General features: G+C 37.7%; 1 protein-coding gene across 1 annotated transcript in view; it reads right to left on the bottom strand.

The window, feature by feature from the left end:
* Positions 1 to 191: 191 nt before the first annotated feature.
* The window catches only part of CEP162 (centrosomal protein 162), a 45,380-nt gene continuing 21,905 nt past the window's right edge, over positions 192 to 23,666 (bottom strand). Inside the window, exons 15-29 of the mRNA XM_086631329.1 lie at positions 22,914 to 23,181; positions 20,841 to 20,983; positions 19,818 to 20,045; positions 19,019 to 19,156; positions 17,908 to 18,020; positions 17,059 to 17,164; positions 15,549 to 15,675; positions 14,470 to 14,633; positions 12,832 to 12,936; positions 11,489 to 11,713; positions 9,635 to 10,305; positions 8,633 to 8,774; positions 7,151 to 7,249; positions 3,918 to 4,052; positions 192 to 595 (exon numbers count right to left, since the gene is read on the bottom strand). Coding sequence (XP_086487455.1) covers positions 377 to 595; positions 3,918 to 4,052; positions 7,151 to 7,249; positions 8,633 to 8,774; positions 9,635 to 10,305; positions 11,489 to 11,713; positions 12,832 to 12,936; positions 14,470 to 14,633; positions 15,549 to 15,675; positions 17,059 to 17,164; positions 17,908 to 18,020; positions 19,019 to 19,156; positions 19,818 to 20,045; positions 20,841 to 20,983; positions 22,914 to 23,181 — 2,883 coding nt within the window. The 3' untranslated portion in view covers positions 192 to 376. The remainder of the gene's footprint in view (positions 596 to 3,917; positions 4,053 to 7,150; positions 7,250 to 8,632; positions 8,775 to 9,634; positions 10,306 to 11,488; positions 11,714 to 12,831; positions 12,937 to 14,469; positions 14,634 to 15,548; positions 15,676 to 17,058; positions 17,165 to 17,907; positions 18,021 to 19,018; positions 19,157 to 19,817; positions 20,046 to 20,840; positions 20,984 to 22,913; positions 23,182 to 23,666) is intronic.

Here is a 23,666-nt window from a genome sequence, read left to right as displayed (position 1 = left end):
AAACAGCGTATTACTCAAATTGTTCACAAAGGAATCGCTATAAAACAAGTTATAAAAAAAAGTTACAAATATTCAGGCATGTTCTACAGTATCTGAAAAAGCATCATATGGAATTTTTCAATGGTAATTGAATTTATGGAATAACCTCAATATTCACAATATCTTTTAAAAATTGCACGTAACTTTATTACTAACAAAATATAAGACATACGAGTGGGCTGTTGCTCAATGCAAACCTACCTTTGGACCAGCAAGATTCCTGATAAATTGAATTACATTCTGATCTTACAATTGTTGCATAAATTATTTTCAATAGTATTTTCTATACATAACTTTGAATATTAAAATTCTGCTTCTCTAATCAACTCCTACCTAATCATGTCTTCCAACAGCTTTCTGGCATGCTGAATCCACCTGAATTAGGTGCAGGAATAACAACCCCTTGTTTCTGCAGTTCACGTAAAACATCTAATATCGAATCCAATTCCACTCGAAATTTCTCCAGTTCTTGATTCTTCCGCTGTGCCAGTCTTCGCCACTTCTCAACCTCATGGGTTTGCCTCGCTTCGCTGATATGTTGGGTTAGTTGGGTTGCCTGCAAATTAGAAGCAAGTTGACATTGTGACTTCCTAGTCAAATGCTCAGCCAATGCTGCCCTTCTGCAAAAATATGCCGCTCCATTTTATTTGACACTCCATCTCAAATCCCAAGGCTCACAGTAGGTGGAAACAATTTGTTCTGAATATTACAAGAACAATTCTGATAGCAATGAATTCCTTTAAGTAGTTGCTTTAATGACAGAAGGGTAGAATCCATTACTGACTAATGAGCCTCAGGGGAATCTAACTTATCCTCTCCAAAGCAACAATTAAAAGTTTGAATATTTAAGACAAAGCTGAGCATACAACATAAAACTCTCTGTAATCAAAACGAGCCTTCTGAATTGCCATTTAAACATGTTAATTAGAAGAACGCTCTGCAAGAGAAACAAACCAAATCTGAGTGACACATTGCATTGGGTTTGTGTGGCAGAGTTTTGGTAGCGGGGAAGGAGCTCCAGGGCTGGCTCCTGGGAGAAGCTGCGAGAAGTTTCCCAGGCTCCAAGTCAGACCTGCCTCTGGCCAAGGCTGAGCCAATCAACCATGATGGCAGCACCTCTGGGATAACATATTGAAGAAGAAAGGAAAAAAAAAAAACAAACCCCAAACCACTGGGGAAGCAGCAGCAGAGAGGGGGAAGGCACGGAACTGCCCTCAGCCTCCCGTAAGGTGGCCATCTGCGCTGGGCTGCGAGGCGCTGGACACAGCGGCGTAGCTGGTGTGCCTCGCATGCCTGCAAGCAGCCCCGGGCCTGGGAGGGGTTCCCTGCAGCCTGGCAGCATCAGCCAAGGGCCTTTGTTCCCCCTAAATCAAGACTTGGGGAGTGCTTCAAGGCTCCCTGCTCCCGGAGCACCCACTGGGCAGAGCTCATCCTGCCAGGGTTCATCGGGCCGGTTGAGCTCAGCACAGCAGTGGGGACAGTGCAGTGGGATGTGAGAGAAACTACTCTGCAGACACCAGGTCAGTGAAGAAGGAGCAGGAGGAGGTGTGCCAGAGCCAAGGTTCCCCTGCAGCCCGTGAGGAGACAGCAGGCAGCCCCCTGCCGCCCATGGAGATTAACGTTGGGGCAGAGATCCACCACAGCCTGTGGAGGACCCCACAATGGAGCAGGTGGCTGCGCCCAAAGAAGGCCAAGACTCCATGGGAAGCCCGCGCTGGAGCAGTCTGTTCCTGAAGAACTGCACCCTGTGGGAAGGACTGACACTGGAGAAGTTCATGGAGGACTGTGACTGTCACCTGTGGGAAGGGACCATGCTGGAGCAGCGGAAGAGTGTGAGAAGTCCTCCCTCTGAGGAGGAAGGAGCGGCAGAAAGTATGTGATGAACTGACCACAAGCACCATTCCCCCATCCCCCTGTGCTGCTGGCGGGGAGGAGGTGGAGAACTTGGGAGTAAAGTTGAGCCTGGGAAGAAAGGTGTTTTTAAGAGTTGGTTTTATTTCTCATTATCCTACTCTGATAATGTAGGATGTAGGTAACGAATTAAACTGTTTCGTCCCCAAGTCGAGTCCGTTTTGCCCGTAACTGGTGAGTGATCCCTCCCTGTCCTTGTCTCGGCCCTCGAAAGTTTTATTATGTTTTCTCCCGCCCATCGCACCGGAGGGACGACTGAGTGAGCGGCCGCGTGGTGCTTAGTTGCCAGCTGGGCCCAAACACGACACGTGTTCTGGGCTACTACTGTACTTTTAAAAACCACGAGTTCTATGAATTATCAGAAAGTATCCTGTAGTCACAAAGGTCTTAAGGTGCTGCAGATAAAAACTTGAATTAATTTTGACATGAATCCACATGCAATCCTATGAAATGGCCCAAAATAAAAAGTGTCACAAGATATCAAAATCTCCACACCACTATTAATTGTAACAGATTCTTTAAGGAATGCTCTGTGACTTAAAGGCCATAATTATCGTATTTGTAGTTTGATACTAAAGATAACCTGTTATTTCCTTGTTCGGCAATTAGTTTTTCTACATTGTTCATCTCGTTATCATTCATTTGGGGAACTGTTTGGTGCCTCACTGCACATGATTAAAAGTGCAAAACCAGGACAAACGAAACCCAAAGCTTAATACATAACAAAGCTAGCAGCACCAGGAAAGGTGAAATGACTTAGTAGTAATTGTTGCATATACTATTATTTCTATTTTTAAAAAATACATTACAAAACACCTTAGTAAATATAGGTTAGGCTATGAATTCAGTGGAGATAGGTCACAGACTAGGGAGTAGCAGACACTTCACAGAAATGGTAAAGAAATTCTCACATTTGTATACAAAAGCAAATAAATAGCATAAAAAAGTAACTATTACAGTTGCCTTTAGCAGGACAGAATGTGAACAAAAAAACCCAACTCATCAGTGGCAGCAGGGTTTATTCTTAATCCAGTGACTTGTTTTATGCATAGCTCTTTTTGAGAAGAAAATTAAATATTTGATGTAGAAATGTATGAGAATAAAACCTTCTACCACAAACAATTCTGTACATAAAAGTGTGTTCCTTGAGATCTAGTTTCAAAACTGTGGAACAAACTGCATGAACTAAGAACTACTACAGGCCTGATGATCTTGCACTTCAACTGCCTTTCTTTGACTTCATATATTTCAGTTAAAACATAAGTTAAAACACTAACAGAAGACAGTCATATATTTAAGTGTTCAGAAAAAAAATCTATATGAACTGGAAAACTGTTTCCAAATGATAGAAGCTCCCCAGATAGATGAAAAATCAGGATGGAGGCCATGACATAAAGTAAGATGAAAAAAATCAATGCAAAATTGTTTTACACATTCAAGGGATATAAATGTCAGATAGAAGAAGCTGTATCACAATGATCCAACCTTCAAAATGCTAAATTTTAATGCAGCTTTTCTAAATGGGACTTCTAGGACTAGAAAATAAAATTACAGTTCAGCTGAAGAATATATCATAGCCTAGCAAACTCTGCATTAAAAAGTCCTGTCAATTTTTCAATTGTGTAATTGAAATATGAGCTAACTGAATGATACAAGGGACTTGCAGATGTCATGTGGTCCAACCCTCTGCAAAAGCAAGGCCTCCTTAGATCAGGTTGTGAGGAAGTTACACACCTGATACGCGAGTCATGCACAAGTAATCTTAATTATCTCAGCAAGGATGTGCTGACTAGGACTGCATCTACATTCACTTGCATCAGCAGGCACCAAAGACAAAACCATGGCTGTATCAAAAAGTACTTGCTCTCCTGCAGTGCGAGCTAAACAACCTTGTGCAAATACCGTAAAATTACAGTTAAACTGATAAATTGCTCTTGAGAAGTAAATGCAGATATAGTCTGGCATACCTTTTGAATTTCTTGCTCTCTTTCTGCATGTCTGGTCTCTATGTGCTTGATTTTCTTTTCCAGGCACAAGAAATGTTTCATTTCAGGACTCTGGCTTTCCTTAGCCTCTCTCAGTTCTTCCAACAATTTTGTCACCTACAGTTCGAGAGAATTGATGAAAATTGTAATCATTGTGTTAAGTAGTGTATAAAACAGATTCCTTTCAAAGGGTATTTGCATTGTTTAATCATTCCATTCAAAAGCTACAGAAAGGAAGACAAAAAGAGAAGTGTCCTTTATTCAAAAGCTTAAACAGAGGCTCGGGGAGACTTCGATTAGGATCTTTCATTTGTAAGAAGTGGCCTGAGAACATGAAAATCTAGTCCTTTTTGATAAATCCAATAATGTTCATAAGATGAAGTGATTATTCAAATTTTATATTCTAAACATACTAAAAAAAATCATAGAGAATATTATGATTAGATATTCTAACAATCCCTTCTCACACTCTGGATAAAGACCAAATATAAAACGTACCAGTGTACTTCTAAGAAATAAATTAAGACACGCTGCTAACAGACATGATTACAAATCCCCTTTAGTCTAATAATTGCCACGTCAAATCAACTCTACCAATGACTTACAACTGATTTCCTAATCCTTGAGAAATTCAGGTAAGTTTTCTTATAAAGATCTATTGGTTTAGTCTCATTCTCTGCCTATTTTAAGTAACTTGATAATTCTTCATTCAATATCCTAAGTCTTTTTTGGTCACTTTCTTAATGTAAGTAAACTAAGTAAAAACTTTGAAATCTTTATCCTTTATTATAACCCTTAGCTCCCCCTTACCCTATATATCTGTGAACTGCTAACCCTCTTCGAGCACTCGAAGTAGCTGGAAGCACTGTGTAGTTCATAAGATGTTGTCACTCTTACTGAGAAGTGACTCCGAGATGGCTTACAATTATTTCCATTTTTTATCGTGGTTTTCTAAAATAACAAGGCCTATGTTATTACATTTTTGCCTGCCCATTATTCCAGCAGCTTTAAACTGGTGGACCAACTTCAGCCACATTTGTCAGAGCAGCAGAAGTCTTAGTTTCACATTTCTGTGAAAATGAGTGCTGCTGGTCTGCCAAGTTGCCCCACTGAAAGGAAGGGCTGGTGTGTGATCTCAAGTACATAATTAAATACAAGAAAAATTCTTGCAGGAATGATGTTATGAGGGGAAAAAAGCCCTAGGAGAAAATGGCCTCCATATGTTTTGCCAGCAACAGAACTGTGTTAAGTACAAAGACGTCCTACGTCCTCCAAAGCCGTGCAAGTTGTTATACAAGAGAAGTATATTGTTAACAAAAAACATCCGTGGACAGTATTTCTGAGATTAGTAATCAAATAACAATCTTCCAGTGAGCCTGAGAAAAAAAGGTTGCCTTTTTTGTGGTACCACTGTTTTATACATAGGACTCTCAATCCTACTACAAATGGTAGTGGTTTTCCCTATCATGGCTAATGACATTTGCAGGTTTGGTTGCCTTCATTTTTCAGCTCAACTTATTTAACCATTTAAATGCTTTAAACATATTTTATAAGCAGCACGGCAATCATGCTAGAGAGCAAAAACAAGGCTTTACTTCGACATTTCTCTCTGTGCAGTCTTGCAATGATTTTTGTAGCAAAGACATTCCCTTACATTTTCTTAAATGCCAGCACCTTGAACTCAGCCTATAACATGCGGGTCAGACAGGATGATCATTCTCTTAACCATCACTATCAGTAATAATCTGTAAAGCAAACAGGCATAGAAGAAACAAATATGTTGAAAAACATTGTACTCTTGCCTTGTTTTCCCAGGAGGCAGTATCATATATACTGAGATTATTGGAGTCAAACAAGCTTTCTATGGAAGGGTGACATCTATCATTAGATTCATAATATGAATTATTCTGCAAATACAGAGCTTGTTTAACAGGACATCTTTTTTCTCTCCCTACAAACCCTCACTTTTCTATAAATACTTCACAACAGAGGTGGAATTTTGCATGGATAAGATAAATATTGAAGGAGTTTAGAGAGATTAAGATGAATTATATTAAGCACGCACTAAATATAACACTGATACTTCCATCATTTCTTCTAAATAAGGGCAGCAAACAAGACTACATGTCTGGAGTTCTCAGCCCCTTACAGAATAGGAGATTTTTTTTTATTAACTCCTGCAGGTATTATCAAAATGAAGTTAAAAATCAGCAATGCTCATACATCAAGGAGATGGTGAATTAAGAATAGCCACAATGCTAAGGCAGGCTATATCCTCCTCCTGAACAGGAAGTGATTAAAAAAAAAAAATAGATTGGCAGCACCTTAAGAATGACAAAAGCATAGCCAATAGCTCAAAAAGCTTGAGCTATTCAGGTTGGATGTTAGGAAGTATTTCTTCTCTGAAAGGGTTGTCAGCCACTGGAATAGGCTGCCCAGGGAGGTGGTTGAGTCCCCATCCCTGGATGTGTTTAAGAATAGGGTGGATGATCTACTTAGCGATATGGTTTAATGGGGATTAGGGACGGTTGGACTCGATGATCTCTAAGGTCTTTTCCAACCTAGAAATTTATGAAATCTATGAAAAATGAAAACATGAACAAGTCTAATTTTCCGATTATATGCTATTAATAGAAGTAGATTAGGAAAAACCTAGAATATATCTCTCAAAACCCAGTGAATTTCAGAAGAACTATTACAACTAACCTTCTCTTAAGAGACTTCAAGTTTCACAGATATCAAAGGAGAAAACCAAGAATGTAATTGCCTGTCAGTTTTATGGCAATGATGAGAAAATGAAGACTTTATCTGAACAGAGGACTTGAAAACAGTAATAAAATATCCTCTTAATAAAGAAAAAGTCCTGTGGTCCATTTACTACCTATCACTACTCTCAAAGAAGAGGCTATGAATGCTTGGATTAACCTGCTGATCAATTGTTTCAGACAGATGTCTGACATTTCTAACATTAAAAATAATAATTAAAAAAAAAAAAAAAAAATCGAAGTAGGTCAAAGTTCCACCTTCCGTGCTGTGTTTTTCTCTTGTTCACGTTACAAAAATATATTGCATTCTCAGGTATAATTCATGTAGAAGCAACTGAGAAAGATACTGTTTCTAAGACTTATTTTGCTATATATTATTTGAAGCTTTACAAGGATGAAAGTGAAATCTTTTATTAGAATAAGATACCCTCAATCCAAATTTAAATATACCTCTTTTTGTAGGAGTTCCTCTCGCATTTGTGAAACTAGAAGGGCTTCCTGATGTCTCTGTTGTTCACTGATTTGTTCTTGGAGATGTTTTATTAGTATCTAGAAAAAGATAAAAACAGTTGCATTAACATAAATACCCATGACAACATGTGGAAACCTATACAGGAAAAATACACAAAAAATACAGTCAGTATTGCAGTACTGCAGGTATAATTGATGCATACGTTAACAATACTACCTCTAACGCGTGCATGTGTGCTATTTAACAATCCTCTACACGGATTGTTAAAAACAGTTAAATAAGTACATATAAAATATATATAAAAAAGTCTCAATCTTCAAGTTACTTTCCTCAATCAGAAAAAGTTCTGAAATAATCTGAATACAATATGTCTTTCTGCCTTCATACTGCGTGGTAAAAATCCCAAAATTTGAATGCACAAATATAATCACAGGTCCTGATCCTCATGGGGGACTTCAACCACCCTGGTATCTGCTAGAGGAACAACACAGCATGGCATAAGCAATCCAGGAGATTCCTGGAGAGCACTGAAGACAACTTCCTGACCCAAGCACTGCACTAGCATGAATATTGCCAGCTGGTCGAGGAAGGTGGTCCTCTACTCAGCTCTGTTGAGGCCACTCCTGGAGTACTATGTCTGGTTCCCCAGTGCAAGAGACATGGAGTTACTGGAGAGTCTGCAAAGGGCCCGTAAGATGACAAAGAGACTGGAGCATCTCTCATATGAGGAAAGGCTAAGAGATCTGGGACTGTTTAGCCTGGAGGACAGAAGGCTCAGGGGCATCTCATCAATGTTTACAAATATCTGAAGAGAGGATGCAAAGACAACAGAGCCATGTTCTTTCCAGTAGTATCCAGCGACACGAGAAGCAGCAAAGGGTACAAGCTGAAATACAGGAGGTTCTGTCTGACCATAAGGAAAACTTCTTTACTGTGAGGGTGATCAAGCACTTGTTCGACTCTTTAAGCCCAGAGAGGTTGTGGAACCTCCCTCCTTGGAGATATTCAAAAGCCATCTGGACATGGTCTGGAGCAACTGGCTCTAGATGATCCTGCTTAAGCAGGGAGGTTGGACAAGACGACCTCCAGAGGTCCCTTCCAATGTCAGCCATTCTGTAAATACAGTGGCACAGGCCTATTTTTAAAACAATAGATCCTATTGCAAAGAAAGACAAAGTTTATAGTAATCTAGAAAGAAATTCTTCACTCTGAGGGTGATGAGGCACTGGAACAGACTGCCTAGAGAAGTTGTGGATGCCCCATCCTTGGAAGCATTCAAGGTCAGGTTGGATGAGGCTTTGAGCAACCTGGTGTAGTGGAGGGTGTCCCTGCCCATGGCAGGGGGGTTGGAACTAGATGATCTTTGAGGTCCCTTCCAACCCCAACCCATTCTATGATTCCATGCTTCTATGAACTTTAATAGATATCTATATGTAATGAATGTATCTACTGTATCTTACCTCTTGCGTTGAAATTCTGCTGTTTAGTTCAGCAACTTTAGAAACAGAATGTTCCTTTGCATGCTGGCAAAGAATGTTCTCCACTTCCCTCTGATGGGAAGCTTTCAGAGATGCAATGTATTCTGCTGTGTCTTCCTGAATCCTGAACAGAGAGGAAAATAGGATACAATAAAGCAGCTACAGACAGTTCAAAAACGCAGCAAAGTTTATCACTCGAACATATAAAATATCAAAAATGTTGAAGGCAGCATATCTTTGAAATTTCATAATAAAACCTTGCAAAATAGCACCACCATTACTTCTCCTGCTCTGGAGGGATGACAGGGTGTAAAGCCTACAGCGTTGGATATGTGCCTCATTTAACTAGAGGCAGCTAGAATACAGAAAACTCAGCCAAACATCTTTTTTGGCTCCTCTTATAAAAAAAAGGAGGAAAATATGTACTTTAAAATCATAATTCAGCTGTCCTATTTCAGGTATCTATTTTAGAATACAAAGTGTTGCAATCTAAACGTGCCAGTTCTCTCTGCTTTGACTACGAAGGGATCTACGGGAGACGAGGTGAAGTGTAAAGTTTCTACAGTTGGTCAAGTAAATCCCACTGAAAGTATATCCCAGTTTGAAGGAAAGTACGGGTACCAATTATTAATGCTATACAACGCAAATACAAAGCAGCTAAGATGCAACGATTTATACTGAGATCTTCTTACTCAAAACCATGATGAATTGTAGCATTAATAAGAAGGATTAATACAGGTTTGCCTGTAGAAAGAATCACAACAGTGCACTGCTCTAAAAATAAGATAAATCAAAAAATCAAATCAATCACCCCTCCAAAAAACTCTCCAAAACCAAAACCGAACAGTAAAAATGAAATTTACAGAGAACATTGGCCAAGTATAAGATAGCTTCAGACATGTCTGACACGTTCACGTGTCACTTCAATCCTGTATCAGCCAACACTTTAACAAAGCTTTTAAAGGAACATATTTGAGCATTTACCTTCGTATGTTATTTTCAGAATAAGCCAGTGTTGCTTGAGACTTCACCCTCTGCTGGTTCATTTCCAGAGACAATCTTTCTAGCTTCTCTTTCAGCTGTGCATTTTCTTGCAGAACTTCCGAGAGATTAGAATCAGAAAAGGTATGTGGTTGGTATATTTTGTCATCGTTGAAAATGCTTAGAAAGGGTTCACTGTTGCTGGAATTCCTTTTATCCGTTGCTGAGGTATTCTTTTTCAAGATTTCTGCAGAGTTTTCCTTATTACCAGTTTTATTTCTCAAATTATTATCAGACAACATCACCATCCTTTCTTTTTGAAGTTTCTCTACAGTTTTTGTAAGGTCTTGTATTTCTCTGTTTTTGGTGACCAGTTCTTCGTTTAGTTTTAACAGTCTGTCTTTTGTGTTACCTTGTTTCATTTGAGAGTCTGTGGACTCTAAATCTTTATTATCCTTTTTACTTCTGACTTTTAACTGGGCATTTTGACTTTTAAGTTTTTCAATTTCTGCCTGAAGGTTTTTAACAGTGATCTGATGGGTTGTCTTTAGATTCTGAAGCTCCTGTTCGAGTTCTGTAGAACTGGCTTTATCACCGTTCAGCTTTGGTGCTTCACTCATAAATTTGTAGGCAAGTAGTTGCTCAAGTTCTACAAGTCTTTGTTCATACTGTATCTAAAGGAAGGGAGTGGGAGGAGGGGAAGAAAAAGCAGTTTCCTCAAGTGTACTTTTATTATTAGCTCTTCGTATTGCTCTTTAAAGTTACTGCACATCTGAAGCAAGATTTCACAAGACAGGATACACATCAGTACTACTAACAACACTACTCAATCAGTTTGGAGTGAAAAAGTTATTAGTGAGTGAAAAAATTATGTGAAGCAAACTTAAGTCTGCTGTAAAAAAGAATGACTCAAAACATTCACTACAAAGTAATCCTCTATGAATGCAGCAACTATGGAAAAGTAAATTGACAAGAAACTATTTCATTTTTATATAATTGAGTTCTCTTCAGATGTTACCAATGTGGACAGGCAAAGTAACACCTTACTTTAATACAGCAAGAAGTCTTTAATTTTTTAAAAATCTGCCATTAGGTATTTGCGATGTGTCAGTTTGCAAACATTACTGTCACATGCCTCAAAATTGTACTTCACATTTTTTAAAAACCATCTTAAAATATAACAGGACAGATTTTAATTTTTATTTATTTTTTAAATATAGAAGTATGAATTCAGAGAGACACAAAATCTATCTTCCCAATAAGCTGAGGAAAACCCAACCCTTCTTAGTAGCCTGGATAGCCTCTGAAGAAAGCACAATGAGTTATTCACATGGAGAAAAGGAGGAATAACTGGCCAATGCTTTCCTTTCCTGCTCACTAAGCACCTGTGCAGTTCATCTTTTCCTTGAAGTAAAATGTCAGACTTCCATGCTTCCTAACACAAGTCTTAAGATGTGCTCTCATGTAATTTTTGGACAGAATGTTTAGTGTTCCTAGACGTTCCCTGCAGAAATTCCCACTCCGCAGCCCTTTGAAAATGCAGCCTGTGGTACAGGAAGGAATTATGTAGGCAGCTACTCTGAGCCACAGGATGAAATTCACTTATCCTGACTGTAAGAATTAAATTATTATGCCTCAAGAACTTGTCCTCTCAGTTTCAATACTATCTAGCAATTTCAATGCTCTTTTTACCTCACCTGCTGAAGCTACTGAAATTCTAGATATAAATTCTTTGAATATTTTTTTCCTTGAATATGGTCTTTGCCTTCAGTTTTCACAACTACTTTGTGTTAGACCCCAGTAACCTTGTGACTGTTACTTGCGGAGTAAACTATTCGACAAGTCTCCACCTCTTACCTTTATTTTTTGAAATTGTTGTTCCATGGCACGGAGACTTTTTTTAGCTTCATCATCTTTACCTTCAAGCTCTGTTTCTAACTTTTTTATTCTTCTCTCCAAAAAATCAACTGTGTTTGTTTTAGCCGAAAGATCATTAGTTTTCTCAGCAGCAGCAGCAGCATAAATCAAAGCAGGCAAAGAGTTTGGATACCTTCTTTTTAGAATTCCTTCCATTTCTCTGATCTATCAAAAAGAATATTAAGTCAGAAGTCAAAAAGAATAAAATTCTGATGAAAAGGGAACTGAAATAAGTGACAATGTTAACAAACATCATTCATTTAAGCTGGGTGAAGAATGAAAACTAGAGATGCGTATGTTGAGAAATTTTTACATTTATGTTAGGTTTTTACAGAAAAGCAAGACTCATCATCTTTTACTGATGGATTTATACATGATCTTCAACAAAACACAGCTCTAGTCCTCATATTGTCTTATGTGAAACGGACCTTTTATTTACTTTCTTAGCACTGAAGTTGTATATGGCTCTTAATGCTGTTAAAAGTATTTGCTTCTTTTCTGGACTCACATTCACATTCTACTTTTCCAACTGTTAGAGAGATATTTCCTAACTGTATTGAAACTGTTCTGCCAATAACACATCATATGCCTTTTATTTTAGAGTCTGCAATAAAACAAAACTAACACCTCGCATCCAGGACTAATAACAAGTCCCTCTTTTATCTATGGATAAGATTCTTCACATGAGAATACTGCAAAGGCTCTTTCCCATTTGTCCCACAACCCTACTAAATGCAGCTGCCATCTCCTAAAATTCAGAAAAGCCCAGTTCCAGCTGACTTTTCCTCAGCAGAAACATGGATTCTAAGGTCTCTACTCCCCTAGTTGTCATGAATACTGTAGGAATCCAATAAAATTTAAACACCTACCCTTGAATCAACTTGGTTGAAATTGGTCATAATGTTAAAGGGTTACTGAACATAGACAAAAGAAGTCTTGGAAGATAAACGGCAAGCTTGTGTGTGCTTTTGCCCTCTTGCCCCTTTACAAGAAACTCCAAACAGTTTTTTTAATGCTAAAGGATTTTAAGAGAGATATTAGTAAATAGCTTATTAGTACGTAGTGGCAGAAGAGCCCTTTGTAAGTTAAGGAGTTGCAGCTTTTTGTGTTGAGTGTTCCACAGCACTCCCTTCCAACCCCAATCATTCTATGAATCTATAGCACAAGTTACTTTATCCCAGGGCTTCATTTAATGTTTTATCCTTATGAAAGAGCTAGTAGGCGTTGTAAGAGAACTTATCTGAAACAAAGGTTAAACAAAACACCGTTCTATTATTGCATACTTGACGCTCAAGATCCTGAATTCTTTTAGCATCTGCTGCTCTGTCTCGCAAACGTTTCTTCTGTTGCACACACTGATCTCCAGCTTCAGCTCTGAGCTTCTCAACCTATCCAATTCACGAGAAAATAAACTTTATATATATATATTCAGAGACATTGTCCTGTAGCGCAAAAGGAAGCATTTCAAACACACACAATATAATGGAAGTATTCTGCAACTTAAAACCTTAATTAAAGTAATTTCTATACTAACTGATTCTTCACGTTCTTAAACTAAGGTACAGCTTCAAGCCACTTGAGATCAAAGGAGCTGAAACTAGCTATGGAAATCTAGAAGAGAACTTCAACTCTGGGACTTTCTCATCTTCAGACCAGTAAATCTGCTTCTTTCTCCCATACTTCCAATATGCAGGCTTGGTTAATAAGCTAATGATATAAAGTACTACAGTATATTCCAGGAATTGAGGGTGAGTTAAGGAAATAGTTTGTGATTTACAAGGCTATGGTCCGTGATGATATGGAAACAGCCAAAAAGCAACGTTATGTTGCGCCTAAATAAATGCTGACTCTATCTCAGGAACTGGATAGATAACACTCCTAAACTCCCATAAAGTCTGGGCACGAAGTCTCAAAGCTTTAACCTAAATTGAATTTCCTACCTTTATCAGCCACTAAGATCACCGTACAGGGATATTACACCTTGTATAGCTGGAAGTATTCCTATTCTTGATTTCTCTCTCACATTGGCAATGTTAGCATAAGTAATGCTTTTAATGCTAGCATAGTTTGACTAATCTGATTGTTTCTATGAAGTCAAAGCTCTTCATTGTTTTTAAACAGCAGTCCATCCTGGAGAAAATGCAAATAAAAATATTTTCTTTCACAGCAATGATACGTTGATCTGATATGTTGATCAAAGTTTGATATGGTGGTGTTTAAGAGATCTCTTTCCCTGCCTGGTCCTTCAGAAGCACCTCCTTTCATCTGTCATCTCGCTAATAAAATACCATCAAAAAATTTAGAGATCAATTATATTTTATCATTGGTAAAATTCTTTATTTCTGTGAATCCTAAGTCAAATCTACTGACAAGCAGGCAATTAAAATCTCAGAAGCATTCAATATTCATGTATTAGTTTTGCTTGCTTTATATTTCAAGCTTTTTGGCGTTTTCCTCCCTATTACAGCAACCAGAGAATTTTTCTGAGAAAGAACTGGTACTTAAGAGAAAAAAATAAGCATTGCCTCTGCTACCATAGAGCAAAAAGGAGGAAAAGAGAATGACAAGGGCGATGTTCTATGTTGTTAACGTAACAATGTACTTCCTTTTCTTAGTCAAGAAATTTGCAGGTTTTTAAGGAAACGCATTACTTTTGTTTCCAGAAGTATCATCAAGATGTCCAATAGAAGCAAAAGCAGGCTTCAAGCTTTCTGCACTTGCAACTCTCACTGAATATGCAGTAGTATCAATTTTGCATATAAAGACTCTACATGTGATTTAAAGGCTATAAAGAGTTTTTACGTATTTTTTTTCTTGAAAAAAAAAGAGATTATTATGAAGGACAGAATTACATTATACTCATCACTAGAAAAGAAATAATTTTAAGTTCCAACTTCTTAGATACAGCTAGATATTACCACCTCAAGTTTTAGTTTCTCAATTTCTTCTCTTGCATCTTTAAGACGGGCTGCATCTTTATCCAGGAGATCTTGATTTTCTGCATACCACTGAAGTCTTCTTTTTAAATGAGTAATTTCCTGTTTGTATGATTCTTCCATAACTTTAAATTCATAAGACTTCTCACCTACAAAGACATTCTTAGTATTGTTTTATACTTTTACAAATACAAATTAGATATTGAAGAAGTAATTAGTCAACATTATCCTTCTCAGCACATGCATACATTTACTCTTTTGACAATCCTGTTACTGCAGTAAAATTTTAAAACCAGACCCTAATTAGGTTTTTAAATGCAACAGTATTTGAAAAAACCCTCTTTTTTCTTTCATTCATAGCAGTACTCAATGGTTCACATTTTACCATGGAAAGTATTTAAAATACAATCCCAGGGGGATGTGTTCTTGATCATGTTCTAGTAAACAAATTTTCAGTAACAACATGGATGACAATATAGAATATAAGCTTAGACATGTATTGACCGTACTCCTCCCATTTAGGGATCAAGCATTTTGAGAAGAGACATGGAGGCAAATATAGCATTTGTGATGTCTGATACTGGAAGTGAAAGAGTCCAGTTTCTGGCCCTCTCTCATTAAGAAAGCTAAAGTCAGACTGGAAAGAGTTCTGATAAGAATATTGAAAAAAAAAGTCACAAGGCCTAAGTTATAGGTAAAAAATGGGCAAGATCTAAATAGGAGACTAAGATGAAACACAGTAAATGTTTTCTTATGAACAGAGTTGTCATATACATAGAATCATCTGTTTTCCATGCCCAGGGGAAGATGGGCAAGAAATCAAACTGAATAGGCAACAACAAAGAGTTTGGCTGGATACAAGAAAAGGCTTTCTAATACAGTGTCAAAAGTACTGTAGCTTGTCCTTCACTGTATGCTTTTATTAGAAATTTAGACAATTTTTGGAAATGGTCTAGATGCACTTGACTAAGCAATATTTGAATAAGAAATAAGTTTCAGTTACTTTTTTTTTTTAGTGAAGCACACAGTAGGTAAAATTATTCAACAAAATTAAGGTGCTTTACCTGATGTGGATGCAATCTGGACTTTTGCTAAATCTCTCTCCTTCTTTGCTTGTCCCAAGTCTACTGCAAGAGCTTGCTTATCTTGTTTGAGACGTCTTATCTCTTCTTGTAATTTAGTTTCTTCCTTCTGAGTTTTAGAGAAAACAGTATAAGAAAAACTAAACACACATTGTCATGCAAAAAACCTGAACATGCTTTTTCACCACAAAATTATTAAATCACAACAGTTGCGTCAGACCACAGAGGTTTTCTAGTTTTGGTATTATTCTCAGGCTTTGCTGGAACAGAGCAAGGGAAAACTTAAGCTCACCATTTTCTGCATGCACTCTCTGTTTTGTTTGTTTATACATGATCACTAGCAAACTTCAAGACTAAGTAGGACAAAAGGTCTCAGTGCTAGTGCCACCCTCAAGATGGAGGCCCTTGATCCTAGAAATCCATAGGTACAGGAAGCAGCAACTAGGGGACTGAGATTTTTGGGCTAGCCAGTATATAGCCCACGTGTCTAGGGCCAGCAGGGGCCACCATGTGCATGTGTGTGTGTTAATGATAGCAAACTCCTATCCTGATCCGCTGAACAGGATCAGGCCATATGTGCTCCTCGTGTTTCCAACAGTGTTTGTATTTCTGTGGTGTGAGCAAAGGCTCTGCTCTCTGTTTTCTGTGTGTCTGATCATGTTAGTGTGGTCTGTGTGTCTCTCTCTATGTTTAGAGCTTGTGTTCAGTCATACAGGCTGGACCTAAGGACAGAGAAGTGTAGCAGCAGCACCTACGAGGCTGGAACTAGGGGAGCCCCTGGAGTCTTAAGAGCTCAAAGTCAGTTCTATCAGACCAGGAATGCCTCCATTGGTCCTGAAGCTCACTGGATCCGCATTCTCTTATCACCTACCTAATCAGTTGTTTTTTTAAAAAACACAAAAGAACAGCAAAGCCCGAAGAAGCAGCTTTTAATTTCTTGTCTAACTATCAGAGGAAGCATGTACCAGAACAGTCCCCCCACTTACATTAAGCAGAGCAACAGAAGTTCCTGAAAACCTTTAATTTTAACATGAAGCTTACTAAACATCCTCCCTGAGAACCACAAGCATTTGTAGGGCTACAAAAAAAAATGTTACATGAGTGAATAACAAATGATTCTTTCCACTCTGATATTCTTTTTTAGAACTTACTTGGTACAGAGCAGGGATAAACATTCTTCTTGATTCGTCTTACGTGGGAAAGCTAGAGAGGTATCACTACTTTCTGCAAGCTCTCACAAGGTATTTCAGAATTGCTAGTAAACATGGCAACACTGCACTTCTTTCAGTGAATCTGTGTTAGAGGATTACTTCTGAAAGTGCATTTGATGAGACGTTTGTGATATACAAGTCACAAATACAAGTGTGGCAAATAATTAATGCTGTAGAAGAGTAGCATGCTCCACTAGTTAATTTACATTATTAGTCTACAATATGGATGGTTATGTGTTTTTTGTAAGAACACATGAAACATAGTCTTGGTATATACCTACCTGTGCTGCTCGAAGCTCTGAAATCAATTCTGTGAAACTTTGATTTCTGGATGGTTCAATATCCTGCACAATTCGTGACTGGATATTAGTCTTCTCTATCTTTTCTCTAAACAGTGACAGCAAGAACAGTTATGCAATGTGGTGACCTGGCATACTAAAAGCCAAACACACACCACCACCACACCCGTCCCCCTCGAAATGGTACCACAAAGTCCATCCATGCAGGCTCAAAACAAAAAAAAAAACAAAAACAACTGTGCAATACCAAAAAATTTCACCTATAAAATGAAATCTTCTCACCTTGCACAAACTGTTTTTTTTGGGACTACACAAGGGAGGGAAACAAAACCTACTCTGCACCAGCGGCATCTACGGGCCTCTCCCAAGCAAAGATTTGTAAATTAGGAGTACAAGCAACTCCTAGGTTTTTTCCTCATTACTAGCACAGGATGCCAATCCTACAGGACCTACGGTGCAGTGAATCTAATGGTTCCTCCACTACCAGGATCTCTTGTGGCCACTGATCTACTATGTATCTTACAACAGCATCAAAACATTTTAACACGTGAGCAGAGCCACAATACCAGAACAAGTGTAGGATACTTATTACACATTCCCCAAATGGAAGACTTTAGTCTTCCCACAGGTCTGCAACATCAGCGAGATGACTAGGAATTAAGTGACCATAATCAACACAAATCAGTTCTCAAAAGAAAAAACAAACCCACGAACCCAAGAAACACTGGAAAACATACACCTGGCAGACTCTGCAGCGATTCTTCATAAATAAAATAATAAACACAGACGAAAACACTAGAGATTTTAGGTCAGATGTTTAAATGAGCCTACCTTAGGGCTATTAATTCAGACATTAAACACTGATTCTCCTTAAACATTCGTTCCTCATTTTTTTTGTTTTGGATTTGTAGCTCTTTCATTTGTTTGTATAATCTCTCATTTTCCTAAGATGAGACAGACAAAGTTAAAGAATGTTCATAACTTACTGTTTTATGCAGTTCAAAAACAATTGTCTATGGCTTCAGAACTAGATGATCTTTAAGGTCCCTTCCAACTCAAACCATTCTATGACTCTGTGACTTGCATAGTTTGCCTCCTGAAACAGTGGAAGCAAGCACTAAATGTTTTATTACTAAGTTCCCAAATTGGATATCTTTTGATTATCTTTATGCTGAAGTAGTATATAGTGACCTCTACAATCCTGTCCAAGCATCTGCTCGTTCTGGAGAATCTAGGCCAGCTCCTCTCCAAAGCTATCCCAGCTATATTCTAAAAGCACATACAAGTATAGGTGCTGACAGATCAGAGCTCAGCCTCCCCATGCTCCAATCCTGTGGACACAAACCTTCACCAATTCAGGATGCTCACAGCCATACTGGCAAGACACAGTACCTATACCAAGAAATGCTGCTGAGCACCAGCTGGAAGCTGGTGAAACTAACCTATTTAATTTTATAGCTGCAAGTATTCAAAAGGATTATTAAGCCTGCATTATCTATTTCTACACTTGACTACCGATGTTTATCATATCAGGCACACTAACAAGGTTTCTTTGAAATCAGCTGCCCAGATCCTGTGAAAAACATTTCAAAACCAGAACCCTCCAGATTTCTAATACTGCTTAAAAATACTAGTTTTCTACTGCATTTGGGGCAAAAAGTTCGCGGTTCTTCATTGGCCATAAAGTATTTTCCCAGGTCGCAACTGACAAGTCAGTGTAATTTAACAATTTAGAACAGTTACATGGAATCATGGAAAACCAGCTCAAACTAGACATGTGTGAAATACTTTTCAAATGTGCAATACATGTTTGCCCTTCACACCTAAATTCCATCACTTTTTAGATAGCAAGATACCTGTTTTCAACAGAAAAGTAGTAACCATTAAATAATTCTAGTTTTGAAACTGGCTAGAACACAGCTCAATATGCTGTGTGATATACCTGTTGATAACCTTGAATAATGACCTCTTGATCTTCAATTTCTTTTTGTATTTGTGTCAGTTTTTCTTCAGTGATGGGAATTGTTGCTGTATGATGGGTCCATCTCTTTTCTTGTGTCAGCTCTTCCATACTTCTTAGCTTTCAGAAAGAAAAAGAAACACAATTAATAAGAGAGTTCTGTTAGTAATATGGAATCCTCTACAAGACTACACTTCTATAATATAAATAGGTAAATCTTTCCATTAAGATATGAAAGTAGACCAATGAGCCTATCTTATTATTGGAGTTATACAGAAGCATTACCAAACAGAAACAAAGTATAAAATGTCTGGGAAAATTTAACGAAGTTTTACCCTCCCTCTTCTGTTCTTATGTATACAGACAGAGGGGTATAGTGGAATAAGCCTGGGAATATGCCATATAGACAAAACACAACACTGAAAAATGCATCAAAAAATAAACAATAGCTCAACATATACTACTTATCTAGAACAAGCAGTATCTGTTAATTTTTTTTTTTTAAGAGTGAGTTAAATATTTGCAAAAAACCTGCTGCAGAACTCTCAAAATGAAATATCAAAATAAAGGAACTCAAGATAACACAGTTTATCTCTGTAGAAAAAAAATAAATCTTAACTTATGGGTAATAAATGTAACCGCAGATATGCATTTACAAACTAGCAGTGTGTGTGTAAATCTGGATTTTCTGCTCGTTAACAACTCATGTAAAATAACATTAATTTTCAGAAGCAAATGTTTCTCCTCTTCCATAGTAATGCAATACAAGATGATAAAGTACCTTACTCTGAAGAACAAAGTTTTCCTGACCCAATCTAGAAAGCTCTTTTTCATGCTGTGTTTTCAATTCTACTATCTTTGTCTCTATTTCTTTCTCTTTTTGGGAAACTGTGCTGGTTAGCTGTTGAATCAAATCACGAGCTGTGTTCAGGTCCTCCTCTGCAACTTGCACTCGTTTTAGTAAATATAGTTCTCTGTCACAACTTTTGATAGGAGAAAATGATAAATCCTAGGGAAGAGAAAAATTCAGGGAAGCATTACATTGAGCTGACTGCTTACCAAAAATTCCACTCATCAATTTTATTTAACTGGTTTGTCTGGCTCTCAGCAAACACACAAGGCACTTGAAAAAAATCCAAACCCCTCAACATTCTAATAGCATAACATTCTGCATTTACTTTTATGAGCTACTTTCTCATTTCCAAAATATATATGAGGAAAATAAGGCAAAAAATCCAACAAGAAACAAACACCTCTGGTAGCTACATGGCTACCAGAGTTATTCTATGTATCTTATTTTTTGAAAAGCAGTAATGATTTAGGTATTCAATGAATAATTTTTTATACAGTTGATAAGGAAGAAGAAAAATCCATCATGGTACTGCAAATTCAGTCATCCTGGAGAAGTTGGAAAGTACTATTAAATATTCAATGCTATGCAAACAGGAAAAAAAAGCAAACAGTATTACTATTTAACATTCACAACAGAATACTTTTAAGTATAAGTTTAATTTAAAATCGTCCCATTTTCTACCACAAAATAGTAATTTTTAGAAATTAATAAGCATTCCAACTTTAAGTATATAGAACCACTCACGCAATATAATTATCCAAGCCACTGAAAAGCAGTATGGTTATACTTGCATATTTTAAAAGTAAAAACTAGTATTTGACTAAAGGAAAGTCTTTATTCAATATTTCAGCATTTGCTGATCTTGTGATAATTATTAGAAGTCTTGACAAAATAGGCTTGCAAACCAAGCTGCACATCCCATAATTAGGAGCACCACTGATTATTACTTACGTGCTGATACTGCCTGCAATAACCCACAGCCTGGTGTCCAAGATCATTAACAACTGACCGGCCAGACATAACTCTGCTAATACTTCCCTTCGAAGTTGGTTCATTTGTTGCAGATCTTATTATCCTAGTAGCAAATAAGGCTTCTTCATTTAGGCAGAAAGTAAAATAGAACAAAATTAAATTCAGAATTTAATGCCCTTTCAAAAATATCTCTTCACATGACCCACTCCTTAGTCATGTAAATTAAGTATTCTACAACCTAAATTTTTAATTTAATACAGAAACTTAGAGCAACGAGACATTATGGGAAATGCTTTTTTAAATGAGGAAATGATGACAAGATAAAACCCAAAGAACAACTGAAACAAGTAGGTGGATAATAAATCCTTCATGAAACAAGGTTAACCTCAGTCCTGTGCTCAAGAAGTGGCTAGTTATCTAAGTATACAGAAATACAACATATTTCAAGTTATGGTGAAGACAAAACAGCAATTTTCAACTTGGACCTTGGACTGCAGTTAGCATACGCAGACACGCAACATTTATTTGTTGCATCAAATAGCAACTTGACTGGAAATTAAAAATCAGGGAAGCTCCCCCTACAGAGTAACTAACAGACATGGAACTATCCACATCTTAGCCTTCTGAAACACAGATCACAGAATGTTAGGGATTGGAAGGGACCTCAAAGGATCATCTAGTCCAATCCCCCTGCCTGAGCAGGACCACCTAGATCAGATCACACAAGAACGCGTCCAGGCGGGTTTTGAACATCTCCAGAGAAGGAGACTCCACAATCTTTCTGGGAAGCCTGTTCCAGTGTTCTGTTACCCTTACTGGGAAGAAGTTCTTCCTCATGTTTAAGCAGATAAGTAACTACAACTGCCATTTCATTTCTGCCTATAGGAATCTAAGCTAAGAGCTCCTCCTTAGGAATGTCATACCTGAAAACAAACAGGCAATAATCATTTTCCAAATTTAATACTTTTTGCATTTCTCACACTATCCCCTCACAAAGGTGCTCCCTTAGCACTGATGATCAGGTGATTGTTTGATTCAATGTCATTCTCTTCCTTGCTTTTGAGGTCCCTGGAGAATGCATCCCCGTTAGATTAACTTCTGAAATCACCTGAAATTGCTATGGAGAATGGTTATAGTTGGAGAGGAAGAACATGTTCGAATGAGGCTAGTGGCCTCATTTTCTCAGGATTCATCATTCACTTCACCACCTCCATCTGGCTGTACACCCTCTTCTTCTCCAGTGAGGTCCACAGCAATGTACTGAGGAACTAAGCTCCCACAGTTTGACAGCTGCCACTGAAGCATCTCCCTAAGATGGGCAACATATTCCTAAACTACTTTTCCCAACGCTACTTGCAGGGTTTTTAAAAACATTACATGCTAGAAGCGTGCTAAAACCTCGGCATCTATACAGTTATTTTCCCATGCCTCAGACATAGCAAACATCATCTGCAAAGACACTAGGCTGAATTGTCTCATGAAACTCTTCAAAATAAAAAAGTTCAGTCCTTTACTTGCAACTCAGTTTTCACAGGACTACATTGGTATTTGCCTTTCCTTGGTGTTACAAGAGATATGAACAAAAAAATAGGCCTTTCTTTTAGTACTTTCTTTGTACTCTAGAAAGCAAAAATAAAGAGAAGAAGCTGAGAAGAGAAATTCAGTGTCACAGACAGAAGTTGGTGTGTCAGTAAATCTTTGCATTTACCATAATGAAAAATGGTAGATGCTTATTTTTGAACAACAGCTTTTTCTACTGTTTTGGTCCTACTGGTAAACAACAGGTAAGTCTCAAACATAGTGGTGGCATATGTGAGTGGAAATGAAACATAAATACAGTGCAAAGTTTTATTTAAAAGTCTCTCTTTCAGCAACTTCATGCTGATACAGAAAAAAATCAGTACTTAATTGCGTTTGGGTTTAGATTTCTTCTACAACATTCTGAAATGTGAATTGTCTGGGGTTTTTTGTTTGTTTGTTTGTTTTAAATGTGAAGCATGAACAGCAAAGCTCTCTGGCTTTTAACACTCAGACTTCTCACAATAGAATTACCTTTAGATCTTGCTCTATCTGCAGGACTTTTGGCTTTCACACTGGTCTTTTTGAAAGTTTCTTTTGGTGCTTTCTTTTCATTAACTGGAAAAGGCTGGTTTGAGAGTGAACTGGGTTTCCCATATCCAGAACTTCTAACCACCGCATGAGGACCATATGAAGATTTCTTTTTATGTAAAGGTGCTGGACTTCTGATATTCTTGTATAATATTGGTTTGGTTGTCATTGGCTCTGATCTTTCATTCTTTGAGGAACAAGACTGAAAAGCCTGTGATAGAACACTTTTGTTTAAAACAAGTTTTAGGCTTTAGTGTACTCTGAAGGTAGCTTTCACTACTAAAAGAACACAGAACCCATTACCAGAATTACACAGCTGTAAGACCAGGGGTGTCAGGAAGCATTATTTTGAACTAAATTAATAGTATGAATTTTACTACCTTAGAAGTATACGTAGTGCAAATATTTTGGACTGGCTGTTTAATTGTTTTGGGAAGTTGTATTACATTACAGGACCTTTAGCTTACAAAACAGGTAGCTCATGACTAAAGGCTAACCACAGTGAACACAGAAACCCAGCGACAAAGAGAGGAACAGTGGCAGGCAGAGGAACCCTACTAAACTTGAACATCAAAAACAGAGCAGGCAACTCCTAAGACCAGCAACTGAGAAAGCTTAGCCTGTTGGCCCTGGTGGGAAATCCACCAGCACGAGTCAGTCAAACTCTCTCCCTGCAACGCCTTGAAGACACAAGAG

This window comes from Tauraco erythrolophus, chromosome 2 (genome assembly GCF_009769465.1).
Source record: "Tauraco erythrolophus isolate bTauEry1 chromosome 2, bTauEry1.pri, whole genome shotgun sequence".
Taxonomy (NCBI): Eukaryota; Metazoa; Chordata; class Aves; order Musophagiformes; family Musophagidae; genus Tauraco; species Tauraco erythrolophus.
This window is presented reverse-complemented; position numbering and strand designations above follow the sequence as displayed.